Genomic DNA, 17,389 nt, shown 5'->3' on the forward strand with positions numbered 1-17,389 from the left:
CGGAACCCACCTATGGAAGCAGAGGAAGAGGGCGGTCCCACTTCACTGCAATGAGGTGGAAAAGGATTAAAGCATCCTTGGTGTGACAAGTTGGCGCCAGTTAACCAAGCAAAGAAGCGACTGGTGCGCCTTGTTGGACGGCCATAATCGTTCTTAGGTTAAGCGCCAATAAAGTCTGTAAGGAAGCCCGTATTTTGATCTTAATATTATACAACTTTAATTAAATTTAAATTTCTTCTTTGTCCTTTATCTTTATATTTGGTTACAATTTTTCTTGCATCTGCTTTTAATATCACAAATATTTAATTACATTTATATTTTCTCTTTGTCCTTTATCCTTATTTTTAGTTTTTTCTTTACCTTTTTTTAATATTAGTACCTGGGCGACCGAGCTTTGCTCGGCAATCTTCGAGTATGCTTTGTTCTACATGTCATCATTAATCAAACTCTGCTTTTTTTATATGTACATATATTATATATTTTTACTTACCAATATTTGATTTCCTTAAAAATAGATTTCAAAAACATATCAAACACTAACCGCAAAATGAACTGGAATGAAAAATTTGAAATGGGTAATTCCAGCCTATAGTATAAGGGATTGTCATGACAATTAGTGAAATCGATAACTAAGTTATTTAAGTCGAGTATCTTCCTGCGCCGAATTATTAATTTCAAAAATTTTTTAGTTATACACTATGAAAGTCTCAAAATTTTATTACATTCCAAAAACTTGTAAATTTCACGAATGACAACTATCAGTTTGTTTAATTAAATGTCAACTTACTTCCCTAAGCGCCATCTGTTGATAAGTAGTTAAATTGTTAGATGTCGTTTTCAAATTGAACCTATGCCTCTAGTGTTCAACGGTAGAAAATTGCCATGGTGAGATATTTTTTTTTGCTATGGTGAGAAATCTTTCTAATAGTAATCTGTGAGATATTGCAATTATTCATTTCATATTTGCCAAAAATATCCATTTAAATATATGTGCCTTGATATTGCATTTCAATTTTATTAGCGTGTATGAAATTAAGAAAATTAAGTCGAATCATGTGTCAGATTTTTTACGAAGATTTTTAACTTTCATGTTATCCTTTAAAACTTTAATAGAATATGAGTAAATAGAGTACTATTTTGTCTAACTACCCCAACCCTAAATGGCAACCCTACTCAAAAATGTCCCTATTGTAATGCGGAGTGAAATATCTTTCTTTTGATACCGATATCGGCATATCTCATGCAATTTTTTTTAATTTCGAATAGGTGGCAACCCTGAATGGCAACCCTACTCAAAAATTACCCTATTGTAATGCGGAGTGAATTACCTTTCGTTTGATACCCATATCGGCATATCTCATGCAATTTTTTTAAATTTCGAATAGGTGGCAACCCTAAATGTCAACCGTATTCAAAAATGTCCCTATTTTAATGCGGAGTGAAATACCTTTCGTTTGATACCCATATCGGCATATCTCATGCAATTTTTTTAAATTTCGAATAGGTGGCAACCCTAAATGGCAAACCTACTCAAAAATGTCCCTATTCTAATGCGGAATGAAATACCTTTCGTTTGATACCCATATCGGCATATCTCATGATATTTTTTTTAATTTCGAATAGGTGGCAACCCTAAATGGCAATCCTACTCAAAAATTTCCCTATTGTAATGCGGAGTGAAATACCTTTCGTTTGATACCCATATCGGCATATCTCATGCAATTTTTTTTTATTTCGAATAGGTGGCAACCTTGTGAAAGATTCTGAGTGGCAACGCCTAGGTAGAAAGTCTTAGAAGCTGATACGTTATCTCTGTGCCAAATTTCATTTCAATCGGTTGAGCCGTTCCCGAGATCGTTCGGCTATACAAACAAACAAGAATTCCTTGTTTAAAGTTGTAAGATAAAATTTTAATTAAATTTAAATCTTTTTAATGTCCATTATTTTTATTTTTAGTTTACTTTCTATCTTTATCCTTATATTTATCTTTAAATGTATCTTTGTCTTTGTCCTTATATTATTCTTTATCTTTATGTTCCTCATCTCTATCCTTATGTCTATATTAAGCTTTATCTTCATTTTTACATATATTTACGTTTATCTTTATTTTTATATGTATCGTTATCTTTATATTGATGCTTGTGTTTGTCTTTATCTTTATTTCCATCTTTATCTTTACCCTTGTCTTTTTACATATGTTTTTAGTTATCTTTATCCTTCTTTTGGTTTTAATATTTAATATTAATTATTTTTATTTTCTACCTTATCTTTGTCGTTATCTTTATCTCTATCTTCATATTTATTTTTATTTTTATCCTTATATTTATCTTTGTTTTTGTCTTTATCTCTATATCTTTCTTTTTCTCTCTCTATCCTCATATTTACCTCTATCTTCATATATGTATATCTTCATCTTTATATACATCTTTATCTCTGCCTTTACCTTTACCTATATCTTTATGTTTGTCTTTATATTTGTCTATATCTTGATCTTTATCTCTGTCTTTGCCCTTGTCTTTATCTTTGCCTATATATTTATGTCTGTATTTATCTTTATATCTCTCATCTATCTCTCTTATCTTTAACTTAATTGTCTTCATCCTCACAACAGAGAACACTCGATCGGCCGTGTAGTTGAGCCTGTAGGAAACAATATGCATTGTAGAATGTGTCTTTTCCTAGAGGGCTGCCGTCATAAAATTAGCTCGCACGATAGCCGAAATAAGTATATGTATGTAATGAAATGTATGCATGTATACATAAATATATGTATAAACTGTTACATACATTTTTGCTCAAGAGCTAACAGCGACATGGAACAGAGTTTTTCTCCTCTTTATTGACAGCTTTTTATAATTCACATTTTAGTATTGGTATGTTCACTCAATTGTAAGCAAGTAAATTTTCTGTGTGACGTAAATTTAAAGTTTTCAATTTATTTAAAGTTTTAAGTGGTGCACAATAAATTGCAAAATGTCTATGGAAGTTGACATGGATACGGTGAGTACATCTTTTATTTTAGTGTGAAGTATCATGATATATTTTCCAACACATCGTGCATTCAAAGTTGCTTGCTATTTTTGCTTTTGTACTAGCATACATATATGTGTACATGTGGATGTGTATGCATGAATTGCTATATTTGAACACAAGCAGAAAAGATTAGAGCTGGGTCATTTCGTTCTGAACTTGTTCAATTGAACGGGTCTCTCAACTGAACAAGTGAACTAGATCTTCGATTTCGGTTCTTTTTGTTCTTTAAGTTCATTTGTTCTTTTAGTTCGTTTTATCTAATGTTATTCTTTCTCTCTTCTCGTTCGCGAACATTGTAAATTCATACATACATACGCAGAAATTCACAGTGAGCACGAATGTCGATGATGCCACTTACACTAAAGATATGTGTGGTTAACTTTGTGTGTGGCACTGCCACAACAATATATGTATGGACTATTTATGAAAAACATGCTTTATAAGAAACTAATTATTACATTTATTAAACTTTAAAAGTTCATATTTACAATTTGTGTCTGTACTCTTTCAATTTCCTGGATCTTCCGAAATTTGTAACTTTTTTTGAAGTTAATTATACATATATATATTAACTTATTTATTCATTACTCATTTACTCATTGTGTAGGTAACACAAAGCATTGCTGCATACACACCCCCATCTATACTTGTTGGCTTTTTTCGCGGGTGCGAGCAGCAATCAAATTTGCTTGAAAAAAAAGAACAGATGAACAAAGAGAACAACTTGTTCGTTCATCAGAAAAAGAACGAAAGATTCGAATCTCTGAAATGAACGAAAAAGCACAACTCTAGAAAAGATAATCGAGAAACCACAGCCATGTTCTTTTGAGGGACAGAGAGAAAATTGAAAGAGAACGAAATGAGCGTGTGAGTTCACGTAGTAGTGGGTTCGATAGATGCTTGTGTTTAGATTATGTAAAAATTTCGCGAACGCCATTTTGTAGTGTTAGTCGGCTGTAAGGGACAGAAGATATATATATTTTTATAATACGACTTTCAGCCGAAGTACCAGCTGTACAAATATATGTTTGGTGCTTTGAGCAGATGGGAGGCAAGAAGTACGGTGTACGTGTGTAGCTTGAGTAAAGTTGGCAACCCTTATTTGATATATGTACATACATACATACATTGTATTCGTTCTCTCTCCCGTTAACGTGGTAGAGTATTAAATTGGTATACATAGCAGGGTTGAGTCATTTTGAAATGAAACAAGTCAAAATAAAAAAATATTCATCATTTTAAATTTTCTTATTGATGAATAAAAAGTTATTTTTTATTCAAGCATTTCTTGAATAATGAATAACATTTTCTCGTTATTCAAAATATTTTAATTGATGATAACCGCCCATTCTTATTTTTGCAAATTTTGAATAAAGAATTGAGTTATTATTCATTATTTAGAAAACATGGAATAACAATAAAATTTTAGTGTTTATTCAGTTATTCAAAAATAAAAAAATAAACCATCGAGATGCCCTGAAAATATACCCATATGCGTAACCAGTTCGCGTGTAGTTCTGAAGCTTCTTAGGGTAATATTGAGATGATTTTGGGGAGTATTTGCGGGGTTTTTCGGGGGTAATTTCTGGGACACCCTGAGGATCCTCCCGGGGTCTATTGGGGTTCATTACAGGGGCTCCATCGCGTTCCTCCTAGGGTTTTGGGGTCATTTCGGGATGGCTTTTGCGTCTCCCTCGGGGTCTTTTGGAGGTCATTTTGGCATGGTTTAAGGGAGTACCTCGAGGTCATTCCGTGACCTTTCTGAGACTCCCTCGGGGTCATTTGGGGGTAGTTCCGGAATGATTTTGGGGACTCCCTCGGGTCATTCCGGGATGATTTTGGGGACTCTCGGGGTCATTCGTGGGTCATTTCGGGATCTTCTTGGGGACTCCCTCGGGGTCATTTCGGCGTCATTTCGGCATCTTTTTGGGGACTCCCTCGGGGTCATTTCGGGATGGTTTTGGGGACTCCCTCGGGGTCCTCCCGGAGTCATTCCGGGATCTTTTCGGGGACTCCCTCGGGGTCATTTCGGTATGGTTTTGGGGACTCCATCGGGGCCATTTGGGGGTCATTTCAGGATGGTTTTGGGGACTCCCTCGGGGTCATTTCGGGACCTTTTTGGAGACTCCTTCGGGGTCCTGCCGGGGTCATTCGTGGGTAATTCCGGGATCTTTTTGGGGACTCCCTCGGGGCCATTTCGAGGTCATTCCGGGATCTTTTTGGGGACTCCATCTGGGTCATTTCGAGATAGTTTTGGGGACTCCGCAAAAGACCCCGGGAGGAACCCGAGGGAGTCCCCAAAACCATCCTGAAATGACCCCGATGGAGCCCCTAAAACCATCCCGAAATGACCCCGAGGGAGTCCTCAAAACCATCCCGAAATGACCCACGAATGACCCCGAGGGAGTCCCCAAAGCCATCCCGAAATGACCCTCAAATGACCCCGATGGAGTTCCCAAAACCATCCCGGAATGACCCCGATGGAGTCCTCAAAACCATCCCGAAATTACCCCCAATTGACCCCGATGGACTCCCCAAAATCATCCCGAAATGACCTCGAGGCGTCCCCAAAAAGATCCCGGAATGACCCACAAATGACCCCGGGAGGACCCCGAGGGAGTCCCCAAAACCATCCTGAAATGACCCCGATGGAGCCCCTAAAACCATCCCGAAATGACCCCGAGGGAGTCCTCAAAACCATCCCGAAATGACCCACGAATGACCCCGAGGGAGTCCCCAAAGCCATCCCGAAATGACCCCCAAATGACCCCGATGGAGTTCCCAAAATCATCCCGAAATGACCCCCAAATGACCCCGAAGGAGTTCCCAAAAAGATTCCGAAATGGCACACGAATGACCCCGGGAGGACCCCGAGAGAGTCTTCAAAAAGGTCCCGAAATGACCCCGAGTTAGTCCCCAAAAAGATCCCGAAATGACCCACGAATGACCCCGAGAGAGTCCCCAAAATCATCCCCGAATGACCCCCAAATGATCCCGAGGGAGTCCCAAAAAGGTCACGGAATGACCCCAGGATGACCCCGAGGTACTCCCCTCAACCATGCCAAAAGAACCCGAGGGAGTCGCAAACGCCACCCCGAAATGACCCCAAAACCCTAGGAGGATCGCGAGGGAGCCCCTGTAATGAACACCAATAGACCCGGGAGGATCCCCAGGGTGTCCCGGAAATTATCCCCAAACGGCCCCAAATTTGTTGATGACGCCCATCCCTGATACATAGTTCAACAGTAGTTATTTCATCTTATGTTTCATACGACAAAACCCAAAAACCACGAAACGGAAATTCCCAAAATCACCTCCTTTTTCTCGGTTTCATGTTATAGCGTTTGAGATGGGCTAGAGAAAAGTAAATTTTTCAGTTTGAAAAGTTGGGAAAAGGTCTTATTAAAATTATAAATGGTTATTTGAGATGCCTGGGAGAAGTTACGGTTGAGATGTGAGAACAGGGTAGGTTCTCAAATTAATTTAAAATTTAGATCAGACGTCGGCAAAATGGAAATGCAGATGTATTAGTGAGAGCGCGATGATAGCGCACATCACTTGATGCATCGTTTTGCGTAGCTCATTCGCTTATTAGAAAGCAACAAGACAAGGTCGTTTATTATTATTTTTTTAATGCGCACAATGGCAAGCCAAAGGTTTATACAATAAAGTACATATGTACATATATACATTGTATTTGCGCAAAATGGTTGGTCAAAATAATATATATTTTTCGCTTGTGCGCATTAAAAAAACTAACAAACGATCTTAGCTTGTTGCTTGCCAACAACATTCGCTAACATTGCGAGCGACGCACGCAATCGATGTTGCTGCACCAAATGCTCAGCGACTACTAAACTAAAGAGAATAAGAATACGTGGGAATTGTTTGAGCTATTGTAAAAAAGATCTTAATTTAAAATTCTCAATTTGGGTTTCGATGTTTTTATACCATTTGAAAGAGTTTCCCCAACATGTTTGAGAAATATTTGAGATTGTCATTTCACGCATTTACACAATGGGCGATTTGATATCCCTAGCGGCGTTAAACTAATAAGTCAGTAGTTTCTTGTCCGATCAAAATAAAACTTGGCAGGATAGAAGTTTTCATAAAAGGGAAGGTGGCTGCCAAAATTTAATGGAATCGGCTTAACCGTCTAGTGACCACGCTCACTTTTACACAGGCGTTATCGTATGAAAATTTTTAATTTGATATCTTTGTCAAAACTTAGGTTATTATTTTTAAGAACTGTGCCGAAAGCGTAGTTTTCGATAGCAAGAACCTTATTCCTGGGTATTTTTTCGTCCAGCCATACTAAGTAAAAATTGCGTTTTGGTACTGAGGTCATTGTGTCTAAAAAATGATAAATTGATGGGTAGTGGGTAGTAGCGGTTCAACTAAAACATTTTGAACACACAATAGAACACGCTTTCACAAAATTTTAAACTTAACTTTAATACGCTTGAATTTTATTCACCCCTATTCTGATTTCGATTACGTTCCCGTTCTACCCTCCGCTTTAATCGAAGTTAGGTATTCTGCATTACAACGGAATTGTAACGAGAAGGGGAAGAGCAAACGATTTTTCGAAATCAGCTGTTGGTACGGAATGTGTGAACATTGGAACAAAATAAATTAAAGAAAATTTGTAAAAAACACTGAAAAACGTTTATATTTTATTATCCACGCCATTTTGTACAAAAAAAATGAATAGAATATATTTCCGCAGTGTTATATTTTTTTGAGTGAAGTGATTTCATAATTGTAAGTGTGTTTTTGTCGTTCCTTTGGCCAATTCCCTGTCGCGGCCACCAAGTTTTGTTAAAACGGATTCCTGCACGAATATAGTTGACATTTTCTGAATTTTATGGATGCCAATTTAATTGCACTGGCCTAAAATACTTTATAAAGATTTATTTATTCTTTCCGCAAGGATTGGCTACGTTTTCGCTTCACCTTCCTCTACTCCGGCAGCTTGCTTTGGCATATAACTGGACCCAACGAACAGACACAAATTATAGGTGTCTATTATAATCGAATCAATAGCCGCGGCATTATTTGTGAAGTTGGAAAGCAACGCATACGAAAATGGCCAGGCGAGAATGGAAAGGCAAATATTGCGAGATTTGCGTAATCCATTTGAGATGAGTGACGAATTGTAAGAAATTGAATTTAAAAGTGGTAAAGTGTAATGACTTATTTTCTTATTTAGGTTAAAAAAAAAAAAACTTTCGACTTAATAAGGATGCTTTCAAGTACGTGTTAGATACTTTTGCGTGGTAAATTCGTCCAAGGACTTCGGCATCGACATCTGGGCTTAATATTGTAGTAGCTGCTTTGAGATTTTTTGCAGAAGGCAGTTACCAGCATGGAATAGGGGCGGATTATAATGAAGGAATGGGAGAGTCAACAGTGTCAAAGTCACACTGTCTACGTTTCTGGATGTAGTGCAACCAAAATTATGCCCTCAATGGATAACATTATAACAAAGTGAAGAGGAGAAAATTCAAGCGAAGCAAGAATTTTATGCGAAGGCTGGCTTCCCAGGAGTCATGATATCCTGCTTTCTTGCCATTAAATTAGCCAACGTCTCATACTGCACTTATGTTGGAAACATATAAAAAACAATCACCATCAAGCCTTTTACGTTTCTCATCGAATTTTACTTACATTTTTGTTAAAATTCAGTTATAAATTAATAAAAAAAATAAAAAGAAAATATTTTTCCGCCAACAAATTTGCAACTTAGAAAAACGGAACTACGATCGAAATGTAGAATACACAAAATCGAACGATTCGAAGTTGGATCGAAAGAGATTGGAAACCAGAATACTAAAGTTGCCAAATCGAAAAAATTCCAATCCAAGTCGAAATGCAGAATAGGGGTGATTATTATTTTCCGTCGCTGCATTATACTCAGATGCAAGAGACATATGCAAGTGGATAACACACTGAGGTCATAATTTTGGTTGCATTATATCCAGAAACGTAGACAGTGACTTTGACACTGTTGACTCTCCCATTCCTACATTATAATCCGCCCCTATTTCATGCTGGTAACTGCCTTCTGCAAAAATCTCAAAGCAGCTACTACAATATTAAGGGCAGATGTCGATGCCGAAGTCCTTGGACGAATAACACGTACTTGAAAGCATCCTTATTAAGTCGAAAGTTTTTTTTTTTGAACCTAAATAAGAAAATAAGACAATAAACTTTACCACTTTTAAGTTCAATTTCTTACAATTCGTCACTCATCTCAAATGGATTACACAAATCTCGCAATATTTGCCTTTCCATTCTCGCCTGGCCATTTTCGTATGCGTTGCTTTCCAACTCCACAAATAATGCCGCGGCTATGATTCGATTATAATAGACAGCTAGAATTTGTGTCTGTTCGTTGGGTCCAGTTATATACCAAAGCAAGCTGCCGGAGTAGAGGAAGGCGAAGTGAAAACGTAAACAATCCTTGCGGAAAGAATAAATAAATCTTTATAAAGTATTTTAGGCCAGTGCAATGAAATTAGCATCCATAAAATTCAGAAAATGTTACCTATATTCGTGCAGGAATCCCTTTTAACAAAACTTGGTGGCCACGGCAGGGAATGGGCCAAAAGAACGACAAAAACACACTTGCAATTATGAAAGCACTTCACTCAGAAAAATATAACACTGCGGCAATATCTAATATTGCTTTTTTTTTGTACAAAATGGCGTGGATAATAAAATATAAACGTTTTTCAGTATTTTTTAAAAATTTTCTTTAATTTATTTTGTTCCAATGTTCACACATTCCGTACAAACAGCTGATTTCGAAAAATCATTTGCTCTTCCTCTTCTCGTTACAATTCCGCCGTAATGCAGTATACCCAACTTGGATTAAAGCGGAGCGTAGAACGGGAACGTAATCGAAATGCAGAATAGGGGTGAATTATTTGTTTTTTTTTTCGGAGTCGAAAAAGGCCGGGTCAAAAAATTGTCCTAGGTGAAAATGTTTGAGTTATCAGGTATCCCTATAGCAATATCATGTCGAATCATGCATCCTTTTTCGAACTTTTTCCATAAACGTCCACATATAAAAGTAAAATCTGAATTTTTATTTTTTGAGTCCGATAGAAAAAGTTAAAACCGGAATTTTATTTTTTAAGGCCAAAATAAAAGTTGGATTGATAACAAAGAAACGGATTATCCGACACCACGTGTCACATGCACTCCTTTGTATTGTGGTTGGTCGTTGTGTACTTACATATAATTGTAATATGTTTATGGTTGAGTGGGAACCTGAGATTTTTTCTTAAAAAAAAGGCAATTTTTTATTAACATTGATTTGCGGATAGATGTTAAATTACGTTTGTAAGCAAAGCTTAAGTCGGCATGATCGTAAATGCTTACGTTATCGCGTAGAACAATTTCACGATTCACAAACAAAAAAACCATTATTACACAAACTGGATTCATATTTACGTATCGGTCGATCGTCCTCTGTAACGAGACTACGCGTGTCACTTGCTTACTGTGCGGGCAGCGATATCAAGCTAAATGGGGTATATTCATAGTGAAAGTTAGGTATATACTTACAGTTAGTTACAGCTTCTTAACATAATTTTTTATGAGCCATTTGTCAAAAAGCTGACGTTCGCTCGTCGTATATGTATATGGTCGCTTAGCAGAACTTTGTTCACGCCCATCGCTATTGATGAACGAAATACCACCAATCGATACTACCTTTTTGTGTGAGAAACAAATGCGTTCTCATATCATTTTCTCTCTTTTATGATTATATTTCCTTTCGGCCATGTTTGAAAAAGGTTAGAGTAAATGAAATTTCTCAATTTGAGAACTGGGAGCAAATTGGGCATTCAAATTTTATTTTCAGTTCGGGAACGCGGTTATTCGATTGAGGCTGATATTTGAGAATAATGTTAGTTTTAAAATGCATATTAAGTTGAGATTGGACAAAAGGATTAGAACAAAGGATAAGATAACTAAATAATTAAAATATATATATGTTAGCTGGTAAATTGTATTTAATATTATGTAAATAAATAGGCTGTTTTTGACCACAAATTTGCTTTAGTGCAAAGTAAATGAAAACTCCACTATTTCGGCTCAACGTTTCGCTAAGCACCTTAGCTTCTTCAGGAGCGAAAACTGAATTTACATATTTTATTACGCAATTTTTAACACAAACAACAACAATGAAAGCATGGAAATAAAATGTGAATTAGGTACAACGACGAAAATTTGTTGGATACAATTATTAACACTTACATATTTAAAACATGTGTAGCACTAGCTACTAAATCTAAGCATAAATGTTTTCTTAATTACTGCAAGCAAAGTGACCTAAATGGTATATATTCTAAAATTAGCAAAGTTTATGTCTGTTTATGCGAATGAAAAATGATGCTCCGACTTAGAAAGTATTTTTACCGGAACCCATCTACGGAAGCAGTGGAAAAGGGTGGCCCCACTTCACTGCAATGACCAGGTGGAAAAGGATTAAAACTTCCTTGGTGTGACAAGTTGGCACCAGTATCCTTTATCCTTATTTTTAGTTTTTTCTTTATCTTTTTTAATATTATAAAAATTTACTTAAATTTAAATCTTGATAATGTCCTTTATTTTTATTTTTAGTTTACTTTCTATCCTTATCCTTACATTTATCTTTAAATGTAACTTTGTCCTTATCCTTATATTTTTCTTTATCTTTGTATTAACCTTTTCTTTATATTTATGTTCCTCATCATATCTTCATCTTTATATCCATCTTTATCTCTGCCTTTATCTTTTACGCATATGGTCACTTGCGAAGCGAATGAAAATTTTGTCGAATTTCGCGGTCTCGAATTGCGATATGCGAATCGCTAGCGAATTCGCAAAAAAAAGTCGAATGAGTGACGAAGATGAATTTGTCGAATTGCCACAAGCGAAACAATCATATTCGCTTCGCCAAATCTGTCAAAATTTGTCGAATGCTTATTTTGTTCGCGCTTGAAAATAGAAAAGGACGCATTGGCATTTATTTGAATGTTTTCAATTGAAAAAAGTAAATAAATTGAATAAATATATAAAAGTGAGTAATTCATTAAATTAAATTGAGTTATTTATTGGTTTGAATAAATGAAGTTTTCAGAATGAGAAGAACAACGCCGCAGCAATTTCAAAAGCTGGTCGAGCTGATGGAAAATAATCCAGACGTCGCCAGAGGCATGGGGAATTTTGGAGAGACCAGGAGGAGCATGGCAGAATTGTGGGACCATTTCGCCACGGATCTTAACTCCATAGGTCCTCCAATACGTAACGGGCGCGAGTGGAACAAGGTAAGAAGAATATACCTGCACGAATAATACAAAAGTATACATCGCAGAATCGTGGCATCGTAGCATCCGTACGGTTACTGACTGGAGTTACTTTTGATACTTAAGGCTGTTTTACACGAGTCGAATTACTGATGGTTTTTTTGACTCCCAACTCAATTCAACCATCATATACAAGTAGGCACTTTGTTTGAGAAAATTTACCAGGAAATCGACTCGAGTAAAGCAGCTTTACCTGCTAATGTTTCTACTCGGGTATGTTACTGGCATTGTGAAGGGTGCAGAGATGGGCCCTAGGTTTGGTTAGATCCTAGCACCCAGCCACCGCCTACTATTTTTATGATAATACCCGATAAGATACTTGACCAGTTAGTTTCAAAAGTAACCGTACGATATCACGATGCAAGTTTCCAAAGTAACTGACAATGTGATAATTGTCAGAAGCTTTACTTAGTTATATACCCGAACCATCGTATCCGTGCAGGCCTCTAGTAGTAACTGAATTGTATTCTGCGTGTCAGTTCATTCCTACCATTATATTTGTCCTAGGTTTTGTTAGATTATAAGTTGAAGCTTAAAAAAAAAAGGTTCCTACAAACCGCAGCGAGACCGTAGCCACTGGAGGAGGACCGTACGCCCAGCGAAGTTTATCTGCGCTAGAGAGATCCGTGGATGAGCTACTGAACCTCCAAGAAGCCGCCAACCCGACAGGACAGTCCTTTGGAACCAATAATCCGGGTGATAACGGGCGTGGAAGCAATATTCCGGGTAATAACGGAAAAAAGATCAACGTTATAAAACATTTTTAACTTTATTTATTACTATTTAATAAACTTGTTTTTTACATTTCTGTTTGTGCACAAATAAATAATAAAAACAGATGACAGAAACGTCAAATTCGGATGAACTAATTAAATTTGTTTGAATGGCAATGACACATTGCAGTCGAATAAGTTCATTCGCCACTCACAATGCAAATTTGATGTGAATTCGCCAATACGTTCGACTCGCCAAATATATTCGCTTCGCAAGTGACAATATGCGTATTTATGTTTGTTTTTATATTTGTCTATATCTTGATCTTTATCTTTATCTCTGTCTTTGTCCTTGTCTTTATCTTAACCTATATCTTTATGTCTGTATTTATCTTTATATCTCTATCTCTCTTATCTTTGACTTTATTGTCTTCATCCTCACAACAGAGAACACTCGATCGGCCGTGTAGTTGTGCCTGTAGGAAACAATATGTATTGCAGAATGTGTCTTTTCCTAGAGGGCTGCCGTCATAAAATTAGCACACACGATAGCCGAAACACGTATGTTTATGCAATGAAATGTATGTATGTATACACAAATGCATACACTGTTACATACATTCTTGCTCAAGAGCTAACAGCGACATGGAACGAGTTTTTCTCCTCTTTATTGACAGCTTTTTATAATTCACATTTTAGTATTGGTATGTTCACTCAATTGTAAGCAAGTAAATTTTCTGTGTGACGTAAATTTAAAGTTTTCAATTTATTTAAAGTTTTAAGTGGTGCACAATAAATTGCAAAATGGCTATGGAAGTTGACATGGATACTGTGAGTACATCTTTTATTTTAGTGTGAAGTATCACGATATATTTTCCAACAATTCGTGCATTCAAAGTTGCTTGCTATTTTTGCTTTTGTACTAGCATACATATATGTGTACATGTGGATGTGTATGCATGAATTGCTATATTTGTACACAAGCAGAAAAGATAATAGAGAAACCCCAGCCATGTTCTTTTGAGGGACAGAGAAAATTGAAAGAGAACGAAACGAGCGTGTTAGTTCACGTATATAGTGGAGGGTTCGATAAATGCTTGTTTTCAGATTATGTAAAAATTTCGCGAATGCTATTTTGTAGTGTTAGTCGGCTGTAAGAGACTGAATATATATATATATTTTTATAATGCGACTTTCAGCCGAAGTACAAGCTGTACAAATATATATTTGTTGCTGTGAGCAGATGGGAGGCAAGAAGTACGGTGTACGTGTGTAGTTTGAGTAAAGTTGGCAACCCTTATTTGATATATATACCTACATTGTATTCGTTCTCTCTCCCGTTAACGTAGTAGAGTATTAAATTGGTATACATAGTTCAACAGTAGTTATTTCATCTTATGTTTCATACGAGAAAACCCAAAAACCACGAAACGAAAATTCCCAAAATCAGCTCTCTTTTCCCGATTTCATGTTATAGCGTTTGAGATGGGCTAGAGAAATTTTTCAGTTTGAAAAGTTGGGAAAAGGTCTTATTAAAATTATAAATGGTTATTTGAGATGCCTGGGAGAAGTTACGGTTAAGATGTGAGAATAGAGTAAGTTCTCAAATTAATTTAAAATTTAGATCAGGCGTCGGCAAAATGGAAATGCAGATGTATTAGTGAGAGCGCGATGATAGCGCACATCACTTGATGCATCGTTTTGCGTAGTTCATTCCTTTATTAGAAAGCACCAAGGCAAGGTCGTTTATTATTTTTTTTGTAATGCAATGGCAAGCAAAAGGTTTATACAATAAAATACATATGTACATTGTATTTGCGCAAAAGGGTTGGTCAAAATAAAATATTTTTTGCTTGTGCGCATTAAAAAAACTAAAAAACGATCTTTGCTTGTCGCTTGCTAACAACATTCGTCAGCATTGCGAGCGAGGCACACAATCGATGTTGCTGCGCCAAATGCTCAGCGACTACTAAACTAAAGAGAATAAGAATACGTGTGAATTGAGTGTGCACAATTATTCCACTATTTCCCGATGTCTGATTTAGATTGAACAAAAGTGTTGTTTGGGCTATTGTAAAAGTGATCTTACCCAATCTCAAAGGTTGGAGAAATTTCAAATTCTCAATTTGGTTTTCGATGTTTTCTTATACCATTTGAAAGAGTCTCCCCAACAGGTTTGAGAAACACTTGATATTGTCATTTCACACATTTGGTGGGAATATATTTCCGTTTGAGCCGAACTTGGTTCGGCCTTGACACATAGGCAATGTGTCCACAAAAATTTACCATCACAGCAACCGATATCTGAAATTTCGCTCCTTTTTCCGCTAATAAATACATCCCTGCATCGATCCAGATGGCAGCAACCTCGGTAGTTTTGACTCTCCGTTCCGTGTCAAACGCCCATTCCACCAAGATCCACACTGTTTTTGCACTTCGATCAGTTTCCAGCGGCAGTGTGTTAGAAAGAGAAACAAACATATCTTACTTGTAAACCTATACAATGACCGTCGAGTAGTTTCAAACATTGTGAATGAAACTAAGTGTGATATCTTCTGCATAGACGTCAAAATTTCAAAGTGATTGGATCACTTGATTTGTAATTGACTATCGCTGTCTCATTCTGTATCTCTTTCTATCACCCGCTGAAGATAGGCGGCCCTATGCACCGCCATATTGAACACCCTGTCAAAACGCTAAAAAGTAGCCATATTGACCATCCTGTCAGGCACTTGGCAGATAAGATATCACACTTAGTTTCATTCGCAATGGTTTCAAATTTTTCTTGCTATATCTTCCTCTCAGCTTGCAAATAAACTCTCTCAGCTTGCAATAAACGCGACTACAGAGCATAAAAGGGAATGCCAACACAGTTCGAGAGCTGTTTGGTGTAAAAGGGAACTGAGTATATACGAACGCATAGCGTGTACGAGCAAAGAGTTTTCATTCATTGTATAAAAACTTTTTGGTGCGAGAGCTACTTTATTTATTTCAGTGCTTTTACATCTTATGCTTGAAACACAATGCCGAGCGACGACATTTTTTCAAATTACGCCCAGACATTTCGTCTACTTAAAACACAATTCCGGGCGAAATTGACGCTGTTTATTCAGAGTGGCCATTATTTAGAAATAAAGATGAAAATAATTAAAACTTTTTTAATTCTCTGCTTTAGCACTTGACTGCTAAAACACGCCCAAAATGTTAAGAAATTAACAAAACAGAACAATTTCGCTCTTGGCGTTCATTGTGTTCACCTTCATGTAATTATGGGGATTCTATTTTTGACAAGGCGATGTTCGTCGCGTTTATTTCGCGGCGTCAGAGCATTGTGTTTCAAGCTTTAATCAGCTGATTGGTACTTTTTAGTACGATTTTGACATTAGTCCATCGATTTACAAAAACAAAGTAATGGAATTTTTATTTATGTTTGTATGCATGTTACCGTGCTGCCACCCTGTATGGTTCCGCCATGTTTTACGGTAACCACGTGTCACATGCACTCCTTTGTATTGTGGTTGGTCGTACAGTACTTACATATAATTGTAATATGTTTATGGTTGACTGGGAACCTCAGATGTTTTCTTAAAAAAAAACGCCAATATGTTATTAAGATTGATTTGTGGATAGATGTTAAATTACGTTTGTAAGCAAAGCTTAAGTCGGCATTTCATCTCCACATGATCGTAAATGCTTACGTTATCGCGTAGAACAATTTCACGATTCACGAACAAAAAAACCATTACTTACACACAACTGGATTCATATTTACGTATCGGTCGATCGTCCTATGTAACGAGACTATGTGTAACACTTGCTTACTGTACGAGCGGGGATATCAAGCTAAATGGGGCATATTCATAGTGAAAGTTAGGTATATACTTACAGTTAGTTACTTTTAACATAATTTTTTATGAGCCATTTGTCAAAAGGCTGACATTCGCTCATCGTATATGTATATGGTCGCTTAGCAGAACTTAGTTCACGCCCATCGCTATTGATGAACGAAATACCACCCATCGATACTACCTTTTTGTGTGAGAAACAAATGCGTTCTCATATCACTTTCTCTCTTTTATGATTAAATTTCGTTTCGGCCATGTTTGAAAAATGTTAGAGTAAATGAAATTTCTCAATTTGAGAACTGTGCACAAATTGGATATTCAAATTGTATTTTCAGTTCGGGAATGCTATCAGTGGTTATTCGATTGAGGCTGATATTTGAGAATAATGTTAGTTTTAAAACGCATATTGAGTTGAGATTGGAGAAAAGGGTTAGAACAA

The 17,389-nt window shown here is 36.6% G+C and overlaps 1 protein-coding gene across 3 annotated transcripts in view; it reads left to right on the plus strand.

Annotated features, from left to right (window-relative positions):
* Hmr (Hybrid male rescue) overlaps positions 1-17,389 on the plus strand; it is an 87,794-nt gene that overhangs the window by 37,336 nt on the left and 33,069 nt on the right. Inside the window, exon 1 of one of the 3 annotated variants that reach the window (XM_067785180.1) lies at positions 2,916-3,000. The exons of 1 other annotated variant lie outside the window; for it this stretch is intronic. In XM_067785180.1, coding sequence (XP_067641281.1) covers positions 2,974-3,000 — 27 coding nt within the window. In that variant the 5' untranslated portion in view covers positions 2,916-2,973. Of the gene's footprint in view, positions 1-2,915; positions 3,001-13,794; positions 13,937-17,389 lie in introns of those variants that run through there. One more of the 3 variants, XM_067785179.1, reaches the window with a different exon arrangement.

Source organism: Eurosta solidaginis, chromosome 4 (assembly GCF_040869045.1).
Source record: "Eurosta solidaginis isolate ZX-2024a chromosome 4, ASM4086904v1, whole genome shotgun sequence".
NCBI lineage: Eukaryota > Metazoa > Arthropoda > Insecta > Diptera > Tephritidae > Eurosta > Eurosta solidaginis.